This window comes from Anarhichas minor, unplaced genomic scaffold, assembly GCF_050575085.1.
Source record: "Anarhichas minor isolate MPS153535 unplaced genomic scaffold, ASM5057508v1 ptg000028l, whole genome shotgun sequence".
In the NCBI taxonomy this organism is placed as follows: domain Eukaryota; kingdom Metazoa; phylum Chordata; class Actinopteri; order Perciformes; family Anarhichadidae; genus Anarhichas; species Anarhichas minor.
The window spans coordinates 7,970,414-7,991,120 of NW_027466474.1; the positions used below are offsets into that span (position 1 = coordinate 7,970,414).

Consider the following 20,707-nt stretch of genomic DNA (forward strand, 5'->3'; position numbering starts at 1 on the left):
ACTACAAGCAAAGTATTTTTTATTAGAGTCAACTCCGGAAAACACCCAAAAGTATTTTATTATTATCACAGTTTATTTCAATGACAACCATGACCTAGAGGTGAAACGGCGACTATAATTTCACGGATCACGGTTAAGGTTTGTTGTTGCTCGGATGTTCACACGCACGGAGATACGATGACAAAGGAAAGCACCATCTAACTCAGGGGTGGGCAAACTTTTTGGCTTGGGGGCCACATTGAGTTTTAAAATTTGAAAGACGGGCCGGGCCAGTAGCAGATGATTGGAGAGTTTTTGTGTGAACTAATATAAATTACAAGTCAAAGTCATTACCTAAAAAATAAAGAAAACTTACATTTAATTTCAGTGGGAACAGTGTTGTTGGTTACCCTTTTTTGCCAGTGCAATTAACATTTGGTGTCAGTTTGGATGTGGTAATTGTCAGAACAGATCTGAGATGTTTATCAGTGAAAGACAGGTCTTTTTTTTAGCAATTTTGCTTCTTTGAAGCGATCATTGACTTTCATGATCATTGACTTTCACATTACTCTGCTCTGTAAAGTCTTTCCTTGTCTCTCCCCCCTGTGTCACGGTGTGGGTACATCTCACTGCAGTCAGAATACCCTTATTTTATTGACTAAACTGCATCACGTGACCTGATTTACAATGCATTGGTCTGTGTTTTTCCTGCACCGCTGAACAAGTGCCGTAAATGCTGGAAAAGAGCGTGAATAACTCCGCTGCATAAAGCAAAGGCCCGCAACCCACTGAAAACAGGTCCGCAACGAACCACCAGTTGAGAATCACTGGTCTGCAGGATCGTGACGAGCGGTGAACAGCTGTTTGTGTGACGTGTCTTACGTCTCTTCCTGTTTCCTTCACCTACATTCCCCTGGGTCCTAAGCCCCTCCATGTACCAACGTACATTTATAACAAATACCACACATATTATATGGTAATCAGCGTTGCATATGTGTCAAACTCTATCGGTGCATCTCCGGTCTGTCTTTGTTCATCCTGCATCGCTCTGTTCTGTTCTTTAATGTAACGTTACTGGAGCGACGGAGCCTCTCCAAGCTGTTAGCACCCAAAAACTTTTTTTTCAAAATATCCTGCATTATTTTGTTGTCAATTTGATGTCATTATTTCATTAGGAAATAACAAAAAAAAATACGTATCTTCCACATGGTTGGCGTTTCGTTTAGCGTGTCAACAGAAGGGTCTTCCAGGATGGATGGAGGCGCTGTGGTCAGTTTTTCACATGGTGGCACGCTCTACAAGGGAGGAAGAAAAGTATTTTTCTTCCGTCTGTAGGCAGCAGAGAACTGGGAGAGACGACGCTTTTACGGAGCAATCATGCCGATGTTCGTGGTGAACACCAACGTGGCCAAAGGCGAGGTACCGACGGCTCTGCTGTCCGAGGTGACCGAGGAGCTGGCCAAAGCTATGGGCAAACCTGCAGAGGTAACGTTGGGCCAGGGGCGCACTGATCCCTGCAGGATCTATGTCTTCACTATGAAACTAAATCTGCCTTCATTATGTCCCATATAAATCAGCTCGATAGGTTAACTTTTTCTGCTGAGGGATATAAGACCAACTCCTGAAGCCTGATATCCATTTAACTGCAGCTAAAAGTAGAGATGATACATTTCATGAGTCTATGTCTAAAGCTAGCTTCTTATGCAAGTATGCAAACTTCGTCGTGACTGTTGTTTGTAGAGATAGCGTGAGTAGATGATTGATCAGCAGCGTCAGTAACAATATAAACCCTCGGGTTAAATGCATATCTTCTGTCATGGCATACAAACTGCTGCTGACTACGTTTGTTAAAAATACGACTCAATGCAAAATCCTTTTAGAAAGTTCAAAATGTGTATTTTTTTGCCACCAAAACTTAGTTTGTATCATTGATGGGCACATGTTTCCTGACATATACAACATAAAAGGAAATGGACTGCCCATAAATTAAACATTTAAAATATAGGTTTCAATTGAAGTCGGGCGTAGCTACCACTGCCTGTTTCTGGTAATTGGGAGATTTTAGCAAGCAGTTCTCTAACATGGTGAGTTTTGAAGGTGTTGAAGAAATCATTCAAGTCCAGTTCAGAAGTTGCTGTGGTGGTTGTGAGTTTATTATAGCATGCCGGCAAACTGGTGACCTCACCGACACAGAGCAGATCTGAGCCGGTAGGTTGACCCCGAACAAATGAAGATGGAAGCATTTAATACAGGGAGCGAGAGCAGTGTTCAGACTGTATGTAAATACTAGGAAACAGAGGTAAGGGGGGGGGGGGGGATTATGACAAAGGGCAGGAAGAGGGGCATTCACATTCAGACCTGCAGGAAGGACACACAGTGGCACAGTAGGGGGCCTGAAGTAACACCCAGGCGTCATTCGGTTAGTACGTCTGGACTGGCCACAATGTGTATTCTTCATCAAAGGCTAATTCTAAAAGGTTTATGTTTAATGTATGTTAAATTTGGATCTTTTTAGGTAACACATGTCAAGATAATTTCAGCATCTCTCCACCAGAACAATATAAATCAGCATTTAGACCATTTTGTAGGGAAATACTACTGTAGAGTTAAAGTAAATAAGTCTTCAGGTTGGGTTTGCAGTGGGACTTCACTATTTCAGAAGTCCTGACCTCCGTTTTGTGACTTGCATATTCCAGAAAGTTGCTGTGCATGTCATCTCTGACCAAATAATGATGTTTGGAGGAAAGGGAGACCCCTGCGCAGTCTGCTCCCTCCACAGTATTGGCAAGATAGATGGTGATTACAACAAGCAATACTCTAAGCTGCTGTGTGGACTGCTCAACAAACACCTGGGCATCTCTCCTGACAGGTATAGCAAATACACAGCAACCGCTACATGTACTGCACATCATGTGATAAATAAAGTATAACATGGTGATGGAAACACACAGACTCAAATACCCCTGTGCCTCACATAACTTGCTCTACATTAATGTTCATTAACCTATTTCTCTGTGTGTCTGTTTCAGGATTTACATTAACTTCTTTGATGTGGATGCAGTCAATGTGGCCCGGAACAGCACTACCATTGGCTGAGAAGGAGGTTAACCCACTGAAATAGAAGATAATTCCAGTATTTTCCTGTTTGTATGAGCATAGTTAAAACAGACCGTGAAGTGAAGATGCAAAGATGCCTGGTAATTGCAAGGCCAGTATGCCGTATGGCAATTTTATAAGCACTTAGCTGGACCATTTAGTCTAACACTGATCCCTTTTTCCAGAAATTGCAATAAATAAAACTCTGCAGACCATAAATTAATCTCTGCTGTCCTTTGATTGTCTGTCTGACAAAGACATACTAAACAACACATTTTTTATTAAATTCAACTCCAGAAAAACACCCAGTGAAAAAGAATATACCTTTTTCAATGCCTACAAGCACGACACCAGGCTTCATCTTAACTTGCCACCTCTCTGAGCCTCTGAACCATGTGAACTATTTAAAATAAGATAAAGGAATAAATTAGAGAAACCTACTACCTACAGAAAAGCCTACTTTTGGCCCAAAATAGTGAAAAAGAGCTGTCAATTATCTACTCTGCAGCTTACTTGAAACTATCTGTCTCAACTGATAACCTATCGACCTTTGCTTGTCCACATTGAACCAAGTGTGTGCCTATGTGAAACTATTGTTTGCCTGGTGTTCCTGTGGGAATGTTAATTTTAATACTCAAATTAATTTGCATAACTGATTTCTTGCTATTTGAGGGGAAGCCAGAATTGTTTTTGTTTTTTACAGTAAAAAAGCAAACAAACTATGCCTTAGCATGCCTATGATAAGGGGGACATTTGATCCTCATCTCCTTTTGGTGTTATATATTTGTATTCTCATATTGTACAGGTTGCTTTTACACAGTGGGGTTTAGCAGTCAACACAAAAACCATAACTTTTTTTAATCTTATTGCTTTTATCGAATAATAGAGCGGATGAATCATGTTATTGTGTGACATAAAGTAGTTCTAGCAGCAGAGCACACAATATGATCAACACGCTGTTGGACGCATTAGTTATGCAAACCTTTTGTAATCCTGTCTGAACAACACAGATTGCATGTCCTTGTAATTTTGTGTCCACCTTGTCACCATGAACTTTTGATTTATTCTTAATTGAAAAATATATACAAGTATTGTTATCAGTTATTTCAATGGAATCAGTTTCTTTAAACTTGAGAGTAATCTATTACAACTTGTTTGTATAACTTACATTACCGTCATTTTAATAACAACTATCTTCTTTGACTAGTCTCGTGTACAACAAGTATCCGCTAACCGGTGCAGTACAGCAACCGTGACGTGGTACTGACGTAACCTTTCCCTCCCTCTTGGGGATGTCGGGTGAAAATGGCGTATGGACAGTTTTAACGTTAGGGGGTCTGTTGGCTACACGTTGACGAACTAACGACACACAGACGCGGCGGACTAACGCGTTGAGATGCCAGATGTGGACGGAGTCGTTGAACTGTTGGTGTAGTTTCTGTGGTCCGGACGAAGTTAATCGTCGTAGAAGGACAGCAGCTCTCCTCGTGCCGAGCGGTCAGTTTATATTTCGCATAGATGGTCAATGTCCCGCCATGTGGACTCCATACAACCTATAGTCTCAGCTTGCAACGCACGTTTGCAGTTTTTGTCATCGCAATGTCTCCTGGTGTTAAATACGGTCATCGTGTGTGCGTAACGTTAGCAGGAACCGCTGTCGTCGAAAGCGAAATCTGTTAAACGTTCGTTATTAAATGCGCATAGGTAGCGTTAACCGTGATGTGATTCAGAAAGACGAGTATAGGTTATTCATCTAGGCTTCATTGTTTAGCTGTGAAGCCAGCATTACCGGGGATTTGTTCATTGTGACGTTGTTTTGTACACATTTAATGGCTGGCACCTCTTGGCGCTAAATCCCGATGCTCGTGCCTAATGCCACTTTGTGATTGTTGACGTCCAAACAGTCTTACAGTCTGTGTTGTTGCTGGTGAATGACCCACTTTGTCCTCGAGTCAAAACATCAGAGGTCCATCGTCATATGCATGAAACAATGTGAAGGCTATGAGGCAGTTAGGTGGGTTGATGGGAAAGGAGAGCATCCCTCTTCCTGGGTTTAGAAAACACACACAAAACACCTAAACTGATCTCGAACCTCTCTCTTTAGGGTCACGTGGTGGTGGGAAGGGACCAGTACTCCTCGATCTGAAACATCTGTAAGCTGCTCCCACCCATCTTCAAAGATGTCTGACTTTCTGACCAGAGCCTTCCGGGCCCAGCTGACCACGAGCATGGACTCGGTCCTGAGGAGAGCCGTGTTTGAAGTAATGATGCTCTTTGAGAACAGTCTCCGTGACCATCAAATGGAGCTGGGGCAGAAGGGAGAGGAGGTCGCCCAACTTAAAATAAAGTTGCAGAGAGCCGAGGTCAAGCTGAGCGAAATTGAGCGCGGCGGTGACAGAGGCACGGAGACGAGGAAACGAGAGCCCGAAGACGTCCCGAGCGGCCCCGAACAAACTTCTGATGTTCCTGAGATTGATTTTGAAGGTATAGCGTTCAAATGAGGTGAATCACCTGACACAATATGCTGCGTGGAAGACATCTCATGAGAAAATATACGTAAGAGCTACATTATAGAGAGAAATATGGTAACTGTTCGGGAGCACAGAGAAAGCCTTTTTAACTGCACGCGTGGCTAAACATTCAGTCAAATGAATCCCAACATTATATGTCTTATAGCTTGACCATGTTTGTGTGTCTGTGCAGTACCTGATGACTGGTGTGCTCCCCTGGGCTGCGAGACCGTGCCCAAGCAAGAAGAAGTCTTTTGTCCCAGTGTGAGACTGCGCCGGCTGTCCATTTCTCTCTGGCCCATTCCGATCATCAAGCAAGAGGTGTGTAGCCCAGCGGGGAAACCTGGAACACTGCCATTCAGTTAGGCAACACACCTGTGATCCTCAAAGATAGGGTGATGTTTTTATTTTATTCTAAAGGAGCTGTATCAACATTCAGACCATTAATATAGCAGCAAACAATGATTTGCTATGTAAAGATATAGTAGAGTAATGTCTACCTGAGCTTCTCCTCAGCTGTGCTGGGTTATAAAGAGCTACAATATCCACTTCACATTTAGGCAAAATGATTGAAAGTCTCGGTCTTTTTTCTTCATACTTTGCATTGTTGATCACTGAAGATAACCCACTTTGGGTTGTTTGTTTCAGGTTGTTAACCGTGACATTGGCACCCACCAGCAAACAAAGGTTCTCAGGAGATCCAGGAGAGGTGAGTTTATTCTTTCATTCTTTATTTTGTGCTGCAAATTATATTTATTATTGTCGGAATGAGTTCTGTCATTGCGTTGTACATTCATTCATTTACAGATATTCACAGAAAGCTATTTTATACATGGCTAAACGTTGATGACGCAAGCAGGGGGGGGGGGAATAGGCTGGTACGGTCCGGTACTCTTTACCACGAAAACATCCCGTCCTGGTATGCAGTATCGGGAAGAGGGGACAGCAGCTGCCAGCCAAAACCCACATACAACAACGCATCACGATGCATTTCAACAAGAAAACCCATCTGCTTGGGAATAATCTGAAAACTTAGCTCCTGACTGGGAAAATGTGTGTGAACGCCCCATTAAGTCGAAACAACAACTCACAAGCAGCTAACGTGTTGTTTGAGCGATGAAATACAACACATAAAATACAACACATTAAATACAACACATCTTCTTTGTGACGTCCATGTTGTTCCTCATCATGACGTAAAGTTCATAAATGCATCGCCGTCAGAACGACAACTTCCCAACTCAGGAAATGGGGCCATCCGAAGATCTTGTGTATGCACCATTGTCTGCTCTCTACAAGTGCAAAGTGTCATTTTAGCTTTCTTTTAGATTGCTTCTAAATGGTTCCAGTGTCGGGGTGTTTGTACCCAGAACAGACCTGCAGGTTTTGAATTTGTGCTTACAGTTAGCCTGCTGCTGGCAAACGTCAGCTTCTGCTGCAGCTGACTGTCTCATATCAGCTGCTGTGGGACGCCTGACCTTATCCATCTCGGGGGAGTTTCGCAACTTGTGGGTTACCTTCTAAGACACTAAGTTTCCTTTCAGCAGCCAACTATTGTTGCTGTCGTTAGCTCAGTGTCTGTAGTTGACATTAAATGTCATCTTTTAAAGGTTTTAGCATTACAAATCCCATTTCCTTCCATTGTGTTGGTATGTTGACAGAAAGGGATAAATGCAAACATCTGTCTGTACTGTAGGTAAATCGGTTTGTTACATAACAGACAGTTTGGGTCTTAAATTCATGTCACATCTGCTTTTCACTGGGTCACAGTTTAATTGTTTTTCATTCACAGGTTGTTCATTAAACGCGAGGCACACACACAACACACACAAGGAACAAGTGACTCGACGTCCACCGGTGAGAAACGACATGACGAAATTGCTCCAAGACATCAAACGGGAATATACTGACCCAGCAGACGGCGCAGGTCCTAGAAGAAGAAAGAGACGCGTAACGGCAAAAGAGCAAGAGAGTACGATGAAGAGCAGAAGAGAGGGGAAAAAGTCTCAAAAAAACGAAACGGTGAAAAGTGACAGTGAAAAAAGGTACTCGTGCAAGTTCTGTAAGAAGGAATTTGATACAATGTTTGGCCGAAGTGTGCATGTACGATCACACAAGAAGTGCAAAGGTTGCAAAAAGGAGTTCCCTTTTCCAAGTGCTCTTAGGTATCATAAACCATTTTGCAGTAAACTCAAGAAATTGTTGGAGAAAAAAGCTCAGTCCACAAACCCTCCGAAACCTGAGTCCTGTGATGAAGAAACACCGACGGCCTCGAGCAAAAAACAGGTGATTGATGAGAAGGAAAGCAGACCTTCCTCTAACGACCACAGTGCGTCGTCTCTCCAGAAAGATGAGTCCGCCAAAAAGCACTGCTGTCTGCATTGCAACAAGATGTTTCGTAGCAGTGGGAGGCTGAAGGAGCACGTGCGTGTTCACACTGGAGAGAGGCCGTACATTTGCAGCGGGTGCCCAAAGAAATTCCGCGTTAATCAGTCCCTCAAAAAGCACATGTTGAGAATGCACCAAGACCAAATGAGTATCAGTGAGACAAATGAAAACCAGGTGTGGACCCAGCCTTTCGAGGAGCCCGAAGGTACCGGTGAGGATGTGATGTCACCGAGGAAAGCCGCAAGTCGAGCGATCAACCATGAAAAAAGAAAGCGAGCTCGCAATCCAGACACCGGGGAGACTTCAAAATGGCAAACCATGGGGACCCGCTGCCCCGATGGTTTCATCTGCGAGCTGTGCCAGAAGCTCTCGAAAAACAAATACCTGTTGATCGAACACTTTCGCACGCACACGGGCGAGAAGCCCCTCAAATGTGACCGGTGTCCTGCAACGTTTCGTTCTCGTGGGCAGCTAAGCATGCACAAGAAGAGGTGTCCCAGTCCCCTCACGGTGACCCAGTGTGCCAAGTGTGAGAGGAAATTCTCCTCGCAAACAAAGTACATTAAGCACGTGTCGAACTGTCACAGAGATCGGCCTAATTTCTGCAAGATTTGCGGAAAGGGCTTCTTCACAAAAGGACGCCTCAGGAACCACATGGTCCGTTTCCATAAGTAAGCCAGTATACAGTTAGGATCACTTGTCTGTGGACATTGAAACACTGGATGTTGTCATTTATGCTCTTACTGGTTAATGAAGGGGTTATATATATATATATATATATATATTAGATGTAATAAGATGTAGAAACCACATCAGTATTCCCTATCTCTGTAAAACTAGTATTAAAAAAATTAATCTGGTGTCGTCCAAGTTTAACATGATTTATTCTGTCAACTTCAATCTAAAGTAAGAGCACCGATATTAAAACATCAGTGTCTCTGTCCATCGATACTGTAGATGGGTCCAGTCCATCACCAAGTACCTTTGTTTTATCTTTTCTTTTTTTTTGATTTAGCCCAATATTTCGTAACATTCTGGATATTTTATCTAAGCACGTGAAAAGAGGAGATCTGATTAAGGAACCATTTATGGGAAAAAAAGTGTTTCTGGCTAATTCAGTGAATAGCCGACAGAACGAGGTCATTGAATGCAACACTGCCTTAAAGTAGACCTGCTCTTTGATGACAGTGTTGTAGCTGAAAGAACAGCCTCGGTAGAAGCTGTTGTAATCTGTTGTCTCACATTACATCCTTCAAATTTATTTTTTTTGTATGAACTGAAAGTAAATGTTTAGTTGTCTGTACATATTTTTCTACTGTTTGCCTTAATCACAGATAGTGTTGTTTGGTATCAAGTCTACAGGTTTTTGCAAAATTCAAAACTGCATCATTCAAACTATCTTTTAGATCAGCCGTGTGTTGTGTGCTTGGTTGTGGAGTCAAACTTTTGGACTCATCTTTGCGATTTTTTTAATTGTGTTTTCTGGTCATTTGTTGTCCTGTAGAATCTCTTCTGTGACTTTTTCAGATACCTGAAAACATTACATTGTTGAGGACTTCGTACATTCAAAATTGTTTTGTTTCATCTGATGCTTGAGTCCTTAAATATGCCAGAACAAAAGTGCACATATTTTACGGTTTCAACTGTTCCAACGGTTGTTTTATCTTGTATTGGCTGTATTCATGAATCCACATGGGATGATCTTACAACCCTACTGCTCTTTATTTTCTTAAATAAAAGTACAATAGTGTTGCTAGACTTAGACATAGTTGACATTTTCACCAAATAAAATCCCTGTTTTGTACTTTGTCTTGCATGATTTTTGAGTAATACGAATGAGGTCCATCTTTTCAACGCCACACATTTATTCTCACTCTCCACTGATGTCTGCAGTACCCGAACCCCTCAGCTATCTTATCGCGAGACTTGCAAACAATTGTCACATCAACCTGCTAGCTGGACGACGGGTCGCCGCATCTTTTGAACGTGACTACAGCGCTTTCATGGATCAAATGTTAGCCAGTGACTGTATTAGACCACCGGCCTGCCAAGAGGCTTAGTCGACCTGCGTGTTGGCTTGTCTCCATTGCATGTAGCTTACACGGTTAGCGTCAGTGCTAGCCCTAGCTATGGCCTAGCTCCTTAATGGCAACAACTCATGGTAGCCCGCAGATGTAAGGGTCAGCCAGTCGTCGTCGTCTTTAAAACATCCTCGCTGACGCACAAGGCGATGGAGTCCGCGAGGAGCGCTTTCCACGCGCAGCTGGCCACCGTCATGGACTCGCTGCTGGCCGCCGCCGTGTGCGAGATCGCCAAGATCTTCGAGAGCAGCCTGTGTGAGCAGCAGGCGGAGCTAGCGCAGAAAACGGAGCAGATCTCCAGCCTCAGAGGCAAGCTGGAGAAAGTGGAGAGGAGGCAGAAGGCAAAGGGTGCAGGAGGAGGAGGAGGAGGAGGAGGGAGCGAGGAAGGGGAGATGTCATCCGGAGACAGAGAGGGAAGTTTGAGGCAGCAGACCGTGGCAGGATCAGGTAGTACAGCTCACCTGTTAATTCACTCACTTAGGTCAGAAGAGTACTAAGATGGACATACAGTACAGTCATGTAGTCCAGGTCAATTCTATGTTATCTATACCTGCTTATCAACGTTTTTTGTCGTCACTAGGCTGCTGAACTCGCACCAGAGGCTTCACCGACACACTGACCTACTTTTTTGTCTCTTGCACAGGACTGCATGTGGGAAAGGATACGTCTCCTCATTCAAACCCAGTAGAAGGACTCAGGCAGAGCCTCAGTGGGCTGAAAGAAGAGGTCACAGGCCAGAATGGTCCTTCAGTAAAACACGAGGTCAGACCCTGTCCAATAACAACTGAAGTAATAAAGCCTTTATTATTCCAGTACAAAGTGACATTGAACCATGCTTCGAGGTTTGCTTTCGTACGCCTTGCAGACCTGTTTTATTTATTCTCCACAGCGTGCTGGATCTCGACCTTCCTTTGGGTCCGTCGCAGTCCAAGTCCCAGACGGAAGCCTCGCTGCCGGGGACCAGAGGCAGATAGAGACCCTGTCTGGCACACAAGCCAAGGCCAAATGTAAGAAGTCATAATATTCTGCTCCCACTATTGACTATTCAGCCGTTTCAATGCTAGAGCAAGATGGCCTTGACACTCTTTTGAGTGCAACGGTATTCATTGTTTCCCACAGGATGTTGTGAGACTATGTTGGGTGGACCTCAGACCCTCTAGTGGGGTGAGCTCCCCTGGAAGAAAATTGTGGATCTCTTAAAGTTAAATGCATCTTTATTAATTAATTAAACGTTATCTATGAAGAACGTTGTGCTCTTGTTAACAATCTAGGCTAATCAAGTACTGCACTTAAGTATACGTTTGAGATACTTGTATTTTACTTTTTGTTTTTCCACTTGATGTAACTTAATACTGATAGTTCACTACATCTCAGAGGGTAACCAGTACATTTATTTGACCATACTAGTTGCTAATTACTAGTTAGGCTACTTTGCAGATTCAGATTCTTAATACAAAATATAAATCAACTAATAAACAATGATGTGTTGTTGAAATGAGTTTTACTATAGATGGCTCAATTGTCCTTTTCACACTGATTTCTCTGCAGTGTCTCACTGGGATCAGGACGGTGCAGACCACAGATCTCTCCAGGATCAAGCCTCCACCCCTTTTCTCTCAATCTCCCAGAGCGGACGTTGCTCCCCTAGGCCCGACCCAAGCCTAGCTCAACCAGGGGAGTGGTTACCGGGGTTAACCGCCACACGAGGTGGGGCGTCCGGTCTAGAGAACCTGCAGACGGACGGCACCAGCTGCTCCGGTCTAGCTAGCAGCAGCACCGGCGCAGACACGCCCTGCTTCCGACCGGGTTTTGTCTCCGGCGAGACCAGCAACGAAGATGACGACAGCTCCTTCCCTTTCCTGGACCAGGAGCCTGAAAACCACAACTCCAACCAGAACTCGGTGCAGGGCCAGGGCGGGGGGCAGAGGGCGGCCCGGCAGGTTCAGCCCCAAGCCCCCTCTGGAGAATCCCAGTGGAGACCCAGAGACGACAGGGGTGGGAGAGGCCCCATCAATCACACACGGCGGCTCACTACCTTCGGCAACAGAGACCCTCTCCGACCGCAGGCCAATTCACAGTCGCTCCCGCTGCGACACACCAACACTCTGAGCCACCCTGCAGCTCCCGGCGGAGGGAGCGGACGGCCTTACACCTGCCCATACTGCACCAAGTGTTTCACCTACCCCTCCCACCAGCGCAGACACCTTCTACGCCACACAGGAGTCAGACTGCATCCCTGTCAGTTTTGTGACAAGAGCTTCCTCACTCCCTCTGAGCTCACCGTGCACACTCGCACGCACACAGGGGAGCGGCCGTTCGGCTGCGCTCAGTGTGGGAAACGTTTCGCCCGCAGCGGGAACCTGAGAGCCCACCAACGGGACGTTCACATGGGGAAGAGGCCCTTCGCCTGCGCAGAGTGCGGGAAGAGATTTGCCCACAGGGGGAACCTGAGGGTGCACAATCACAGAGTCCATCAAGGAGATCCCTACTACATGGATGAACAGCCGGAGCCTGACGTCGGCCCCAATCCCATTTGAAAAGTCCTAAACAAAAAGAAAAAGAATGGCTCTGCACTTTAATTTTATTTGCAAAGTAAACTTTAGGAAACTTATTTCTGAACACTTAAAACAGTTTGAATGTATTTAAGGTTTTTGTTTTGTTTGTTTTTCATATGGGGAAACTGTAAGATTAACCACCATCAGACTTTATAATATGTAATTAATAAGTGTCAGAATTATGGGTCACACTTGAGGGGAGAGCTTTGTATTTACTTTACTGTAAATGACTGATATGATATAATCATCCATGAATGAGAAATATTATCTGCTGTTGTATAGAAAATAACTTTTCTCTCGGGTGACGTTATCCTCCATTAATGTTCTTCCCTGTCTGTCACTGAACACATCTGAGCACCTTTTTACTGCTTGAACTGAAAGAACTACAAAATGTTTTTCTCAAAGCTAATACAGAAAGTCTAGTATTATATGTAGACGTGGCATGCGGAGGTAGGATAGCACAGGTGTGCTTATGTACTGCCCATCTCCTCAAACCTTTATTTTGACGGTGTTGTAAAATGGAAACGTGTTATTGCAACTAGTACATAACCGTGTTGTTAAAGAGGAACTGTGCTTTTATTTTCCATTCTGTTTTTGCAAGGTAAAATTAAATATTATACGACAGAATATTCGTTTCTCTCAGTCGGAGTCATTAATGCTTTGTTCAGTAGGATCTAACACTGGTGCACCGTTCTTTGCCAGACACCAGGGGGCAGTGTCAACGTACAAAAGACTTGGATTTGGATTTGGACATCATTGCAAATAGATTTGTGATACAAGTGTGGCAGTCAGCATGTTTACCCATGTGCCCTATATTTGCAGATCTTTTTCCCTGACGCATGCACTGCGTTTGTCTTGATGTGTTAGAGGTTGATGAGACATTTGTCCACATCTGTCATGGTGATGGTCTACAAGCATGTGCTTATGAAGCAAAATCTAAATCTGAGTGTTTGAGTCCTTTTGGTTACTGGGTTAACCTGTGCAAAATCTGATTTCTCGCCCTGCAGTTTGGCCTATATGTAAGTGTGTGTGTGTAAAAACGTGAGCAGTTTTGTGCCTTTATAGCAATCACTCTTGACATTACCAAGACATTTTTACCTGAGTCCCTTGTTACAGGATAGCTTCACTATCTCATGCCCTTATGTCCCTGTAATTGTTCCTCCTCTCCACGTCAGCCCCGAAAACAATCCATCCTCATGTGATTTAATTTAAATGATGGGCTACAAAATCCACATTCAGCTAATATGTTATGCCCACTTGATTTATTGTCTCAGGACGCTGAAGCCTCATATGGCTTCAACTGCACGGTGGTTTTGTGCCCGATCCCGTACACAAAGGCCTACATAAAGAAGCCTTGAGGATGTGGGATGTGTTAGAGGTTGATGAGACATTTGTCCCCGTCTCTCACTCTCCCTTTCACACGCACACTCGACTGCTGAGAGAGGCTTGGCTGAGCTGTGGCCATGTATTCCCCAGGCTGCTGAGCCCTTGGTTTGCTCATTGAAAGATTGCATTCAGTGACCCCCCCCCCCCCCTCCCCCAAAGGTCACCTGTGTCTGTCTCTCCCTCTGGGTCTTTATACGCACGCAGTTGTAAAACTGTTTTAAAGGAACGCACAACCAAAGGCCAACCCTACGTTGGTTCTGGGAATGGGTACATGTCTTGCTTATTTATAGAGTTTTATGTTTATGGATTCATGGGTCAGATCAGAGCAAAGTGTGTATGCGAGTGCTGTTAATGTGGAATCCCCACTCAAGCAACGCTGCATGCTCTTACAGACCATTAAGTGAATATAAGCACTGTATTTATGTGCAGATGAAAGCGCCGGGTCAGATAGAAACCCAAATCTATAACATAGGTGTGTGTGTGTGTGTGTATTCATAGGCAGAGGTCACATAGGCTTTGCAGTGTTTTCTGTTTGTATGTGTGGTTATGCGTAATCTCCTTTCTGCTCTAAGCAGCTTTTCCCCGGGGGGAAGAGGCAACAAATGAACAGCTGACCAATGCTGGAAGGACTGCACACTACGGCTGCTTTACATTTATGTGATACAAGGGACGTTGTATGGAGATATTTTATAAATTCACCCATTCAAAACAATGTTTCTGGTGATTTACCTGATGAAATTATTTGACCCAAGTAAATCCACAGTGATTTATCACGGTATATATTCTACCTTTCTGTTTGTTGCCACAGTCGGCATGTAACGATGACTATATCCCCAGATAACCATGTCCTGGTCAGTGTTTATCACTAGGCCACAGTGTTATCATTCTGGTTTCCAGCGGGGATCAGGCTATAATCTGCTCTTTACCTTTTATGTCACCATGTTTCAGTTTATGTCTCCAACCCCTGAGGCTGCTGCTTTAATTTGCCAGAAGTAAAAAAAAACAAAACACACACACTTTCAAACCTCCTTCCATCGTCTTGCCCTCGGCCCAAAGAGTGATTCCATCACCATCCCATAATCCTCCAGGAGCTAAATTGCCCCCCTGACAACCCAGTTACTGCACCCCTCCCCCCAAACATGTCATACAGACGTATAAAAGAGAGGAAATATTTCCCCAACTCAGCTGGAGATGCGTGTGTATGTGAAGAATCAGTCAAATCAGTTTATTTCTACATGCGTAAACCTCTCTGTCTTTATCTTTTCCATTTCCCATCATGCTTAAGTGTGTGTTTTCATGCATGTTATGGTTGTATTTATGTACACTTACCTGCTACTTTCTGTGTGTGTGTGTGTGTGTGTGTGTCGGGGCTATAAGGGGTTTTGCATCGCCCCGAGGCTGCTCATAATCTACCCAGTCCCACCGCTCCCCAGGGGCTGTGGTTTCATACGGGTTGCCATTACTGTAGTGAAACCCCCCTTTAGGGGATTACAGTGCTGTCTCCCGCTCAGGGCTCCGCGTTGATCCATCGTCTGCTGATTTTATTTAAGCACTCGCTTAATGTGCTAATAGTGTTAGACTGGGGAGACGCTGCTGAGCTTTTAACTTTCATCTTCTAAAAGCTCTTTGTCTGTTGGAAATGCTGATTTCATGGCTGCCGGCTTAAGTCCACTGGTAGTCAGTCACAATCACAAAATATGAAGTGAGGTTCTGGGTGTAGTTATGATACGATAGCGAGGGCTTTTTGTCAAAGACGCTGATGAGATTGTTTCACTATTATGCATGTATGTGCAGTGTGTTATGCACGGGACAACTTCCTACTCAGACAGTGGACTTCATGTGTGTGTGTGGAATCTCCCACAGACAGAAGGGTCGGCTGTTTCTCTTCACATTTTGGGGGTCACAGAGCATGATGGAGGGGTGGAGTGGGAGTAAATTATCTTTCTCCTTCAGAGTTCCTGGGTTATCCAAGTGTGTGTGTGTGTGTGTGTGTGTGTGTGTGTGTGTGTGTGTCTGCACGGATGAGAGTGTCTTCTCCACAGGCTGCTCTTGGGTTGCTAAGCAACCCTGCGTCTGCACATTGGAGTGTGTAGAGCGTGTGTGTGTCTGTGTGTGTGTGTGTGTGGTGGGGGGGGGGGGGGGGGGGGGGGAAGCACCAGGTCAACAGAGACAGACACTCACAAGCATTCATCGGTGCTCCTGATGAATGATGCTGATCAGTATCACGTTGACCGGCTGTAGGCCTTAATTGTGTTGGGGTCTACACAACCCTGTATATCTGTATTTTTCATGTTGCTTTTATTATTTTATATAATTTGCTTTCTTACTTTCTTTTTGTATTCTCTCCTCACATTTTCATTAGAAAATCAAGACTGCAGCAACCGGACAGCACATCCTTTCCTCCACTAACAGTGTTGTGTCTTGTGTCTAATAATGTGTAGAAACTTGGTTTAAATGGACCAAATGACGACTGACACCTGTGTCCCCACCATCTGCAGGAGATGATGTGAGGACACAGTACACCTCAGATTCACCCAAGGGCAACGGGTCCAAGCCTTCATGGCTGAATGGCAGAAATGAGTCCTCACAGGCTCGGCAGGTTAACAAGGACAAGCTGAAGTGGATTTACTGTATAGCAGAAAAAACCTGCCACATGCGAGGGTGATGATGGTCATTACTGTATTAAAGTTATATGGTGATGAGGATTTTACAGTGTGAGGGAGTCTGATGTGCTTGTGAACTTTTATTTCTACCTCCTGTGCCTCTTCTCTCTAAGATCTAATCTCATACAAATTGGATTTTAGCCCTCCATTGGAATGTGGATGGATTTAAATTGTTTGTGCAATCACTTGACCGCTGTTGATCACTTAATGTACTCAATACATTTTCTCTGTTGTGCAAACTCTTCGGGGAGCATTTTTCATCTGACATCAATTGAAAAAAAACCGTGGGCCATTTTTTTTAATGCTGTGACGTCACAGGTTACCTGCCAGCAACCAAACGCACCGAGACGTCGCTACCAGCTGGTTAGAGACGGTTTATCAATATAAAGCAGACATTTGTTTCCTCGTGGGTTGGTGGAGGACAAGCCAGAGGTGATGAATGGTCAGTGAATTATTGAACATAACGTATCTGTAATTCGGCCAGAGGCTGAATGTTGTGGCTGTTGTGGCTGTGGCTGAATGTTTAACGTTAGCCAAGTTACTACCGTTTGTGTCAAGACTGTTTTGGAGCGAGTCTGTCTGCACCAAAAACCTATGAGTTATTCTACTGGCGTAAGTTTATGCACCTCAGACTGCCGCTGTACAGCTCTCTGTGGGGGGAATGTGTCCAACAGGTCACACCTCTGGACAGTTTAAATGCTAAATTAATATTAATAAGTGACGTCACCGCAGGCGGATCGGGATACTATTAATGATTATATATTGTGTATTTATGTCTCCTTTTTCATACTGTGTTATGATACTTTATGTATATTTTTATTTCATATTTAAGTGATATTTAGTGAGTATTATTGTTATTAATTAATCTATATTGTTTGTTCAATGTCTTCAAACTGCTTGTATTGTCTTAACAATAGTACAAAATGCAAATACATTGACTTCAATATGAAGTGATACAACAGAGAAAAACGCAAATCATCATATTTTAGAAGGTAGAACCAGTCTGGTATTTGGCCGTGATTCATTTTTTTTTGATAATCGACTAACCTCTTCACCATTACAAATTTCCATTCTTAATTGAGTGAACAACAAATTAAACTGGGAAATTGCAAAATAATCAACTTTATGCAGCACTAGCAGGCCTTGATGATTGCATGCAATATCTACATTTGTCGTTACAGCTGTGGCCAATCTTATACCAATATGGAAGCACGTCAAAGAACACTGAAAACAATAAAACATTAGTATTGTCTCTCACCTCTCCCTCTCTGCTTTGGGTTTGGCAAATGGGTCAAATCTCACACTGATGGGACCTTCAGAAAGAGCTAAACACCAAACCTTATGGGTTTATAGATTTAACCAGAGGGGGGTTTTGGTGGCATATGGTTGGGGTGAATAGGTAGAGACTTGCCGGTAGAACAGTAGCTATATGTGGGAAACAGTGGGTGGGCTTATGGGGAGCTTTGTGGTGGATGTTAAACTGGCAGGGGGCAGTTAGAAGGGCAGATATGGCAGTGGAGCATTGCCCATCATTGGTTAGTAGTGGGTGGGGGAGGGCGACGCTGGCAGTCTTGGACTCAGTCTGATAAACAGCTCTTCTTGTTCCCTACTGTGGGGGGGTTTAAAGCCTGGTGGCAGACAGCCAGCACCAGTGATGGCACCAACTGTCACTGGCAGCCACTCACTCTGCCGCCACGCTGACAGAAGCCCATGTGTGTTGGTGTGTGAATTTAAGTATTGCTCTTACAGTCTGTAGTTATTTCTGGTCCCTTCTTGTGCTCGGCAATATGGTTTATCCTGCTCTTAATAAGAATATGTTTCGAATGTTGTATATGTATACTCCTTATGTTGTACTGTATATTGCAATATGCCAACTGTGCAAAGTAGGAGTGGGTGAATCGATACCTTAAGTCTTTATTCTGCTGATAATAAGCCTTTTTTTAGTAGCCTACCTACGAACAAGAACAGAATTGATTGATTGATTGACAGAAAATAAATTAGCCATTTAAAAAAAAAAAAAGTAAATTTGACAGATTTTAACTTCTGAAATATGAACACTTGCTAGTTGTCTTAGTCTTCTAAGTAAATAGTTAATATCCTTATTAACTATTATCCCTTCAACTCGGGCACTGTAAAATTGTGACCGACATCTTTTAGACTGAGTGATGAATCAATAAATCAACAGGATTGATAATGAAAATAATCCTGAGTTACAGTCCTACTATCAATAATATTGATACAAAACAAACGGATCTGTTTTCATTGCCCAGCCCTAATTCAAAGCAATAACATTAATAACATTATGTATTCCATTTGACCAAAACTTTCACTCTCTTTACACTAAAAACACCAAATGAAATGCCTTGAATAATTTTTTAGCTTTTAATTATAGTTTGTTCGGACTCACTAAAGGAATGGTTTGACATTTTAAGAGATACACCTTTCCATTCTTATCGAGAGTTAGGCGAGAAGTTCACTACAACTTTCATGTTGGTCTGTATTAAGATGGAGCCAGAAGACTGTTAACTTACCTTAGAATGGAAACAGCGGCAAACAGCTAGCCTAGCCAGGTTTTATGCTAATCTAAGCTAACAGACTGTTGGCAGTATTGTCGTATTTTAATGGGCAGAAATGAGAGTGGTGCTGATCCTCTAACTCTCAACAAGAAAGCGAAAAGGCCTATTTTCCAAATTTCCACAAAACTTGAACAGAAACTCAGAAAACCACAACTCGATGAGATCATATCATGAAATGATGCTCTTAAGTTGATATCACTGATTTCTAACTCCTATACACACTTGCATGGAAGATATTCTGCTGTGATTTGAAATGTGTGTGTGTGTGTGTGTGTGTTTGTGTGGTGTGCTAATTGAATTATGTCTCCAGGTGAATCCTCTAGTAACTGTACCACGGTTCATATTCAGCACTCAGTCAAGTGAAACGGTGCTAATTTCCTCCTCTCTCCGGCACTCTCTCCTTTCTCACTCATTAGTCACAACCTTATAAGACACTGGCAGTTCCGCTCTGCCACCCACTCCATCCCTCCATCCTTTTTAAATCAAATTTCATAACAACACAAAAACCACATCAGAGAAAACCCAACAAAACAATCCCTGAACAACTGAAGACAGAAAAAATAAAAATAAAGATAAAATAAGATTTACTCATCCTTCTCTGTTTCTTTATCATGTTTAATCACCTGCAGTCAGTGGTCAGGCAGATCTCAGCTCTGTGGTGATTGGCTGCGCCGGGGAGAGGGCGGGGCCTGCTCTGATGCATCACACACGTACCAGCGCAGCAGGACAGATCCTCTCTCTCTCACTCTCCCTCCCCCTTTCTCTACCTCTCGGTCTGCCTTTCATACATACGCCAGAGCGCAGACTGCAGCAGAACGCAGGGCCGGTAGGATTTTCCTCCTCATACTGGAACAGCTGAGAAACCAGAGAGACAGTCAGCCGCTGAGGAGGAGAGGGATGTTATACATGGAGGATCCACTGAGGAGTACCTGACCCACAAGCTGCCGATTGTGTAGGTGAGTGGGTGTTTGTCCCGCTGTATATGTGTGTGTATATGTGTGTCCATGAGTGTGAGTTCACTGCAGAAGCAGCAGCACTGCAGATACACCGACCAGGGGCTCTGCTCATCCCTCTCTCCCCTCCCCCCACTATCCTCCTCCTCCTCCTCTTCATCTCCTCTTCATCTCCTCTCCTCTCCTCTCCTGAAACATTAACAAGTAGGGACTTTGCCCCATTTCGGAGAGCACAGGACTGTGTATTCGGTGTGTGTTTGCAAGAGTAGCATTGGTCAGGCCACACCTGGGCTCAGCAGCTGCAGAGTGGACACAGGGTGCGCTGGATTTTTCTTGCCTCACAAGTGATGTGTGCTCTTGCGAGACACAAATCAAGCTCACCCCTGGTGGATTTTGAACTGTTTTCAAATAATCCTCCTCCTGCAGGTTTGCATCTGGCTCCCAGAAGCAGCTGTGTGGACTCCTACTCCTACCCATCCCTCCTTCAGGACCGGCCCACTCCCTCCTCACTTAAGGATAG

At 43.9% G+C, this 20,707-nt stretch overlaps 3 protein-coding genes and 1 long non-coding RNA gene across 5 annotated transcripts; 3 read left to right on the forward strand and 1 right to left on the reverse strand.

Annotated features, from left to right (window-relative positions):
* The first annotated feature begins 1,284 nt into the window (after positions 1–1,284).
* Positions 1,285–3,294, forward strand: LOC142962721 (macrophage migration inhibitory factor-like). The gene is made up of 3 exons (XM_076103347.1): positions 1,285–1,464; positions 2,676–2,848; positions 3,009–3,294. The coding sequence occupies exons 1-3, from the start codon at positions 1,357–1,359 to the stop codon at positions 3,073–3,075; spliced, it is 348 nt and encodes a 115-aa protein (XP_075959462.1). The 5' UTR covers positions 1,285–1,356; the 3' UTR covers positions 3,076–3,294.
* LOC142962723 (uncharacterized) lies at positions 2,292–10,535 on the reverse strand. Its single transcript, XR_012957361.1, has 2 exons — positions 5,782–10,535; positions 2,292–5,541 (listed from the first exon to the last, which is right to left on the reverse strand). It is a non-coding gene; the product is annotated as an uncharacterized LOC142962723 (long non-coding RNA).
* Positions 4,318–9,777, forward strand: LOC142962711 (uncharacterized). 2 transcript variants are annotated; one of them, XM_076103334.1, is made up of 5 exons: positions 4,318–5,089; positions 5,180–5,559; positions 5,779–5,906; positions 6,234–6,294; positions 7,378–9,777. In XM_076103334.1, the coding sequence occupies exons 1-5, from the start codon at positions 5,007–5,009 to the stop codon at positions 8,646–8,648; spliced, it is 1,923 nt and encodes a 640-aa protein (XP_075959449.1). In that variant the 5' UTR covers positions 4,318–5,006; the 3' UTR covers positions 8,649–9,777. The 2 variants fall into 2 exon arrangements, with proteins under 2 accessions (XP_075959449.1, XP_075959450.1); XM_076103335.1 differs by having other exon boundaries at positions 4,319–4,572.
* Positions 9,903–13,238, forward strand: LOC142962714 (uncharacterized). Its single transcript, XM_076103337.1, has 4 exons — positions 9,903–10,501; positions 10,698–10,816; positions 10,944–11,061; positions 11,603–13,238. Exons 1-4 carry the CDS (start codon positions 10,132–10,134, stop codon positions 12,589–12,591), a joined length of 1,596 nt encoding a protein of 531 aa, XP_075959452.1. The 5' UTR covers positions 9,903–10,131; the 3' UTR covers positions 12,592–13,238.
* Positions 13,239–20,707: the final 7,469 nt, after the last annotated feature.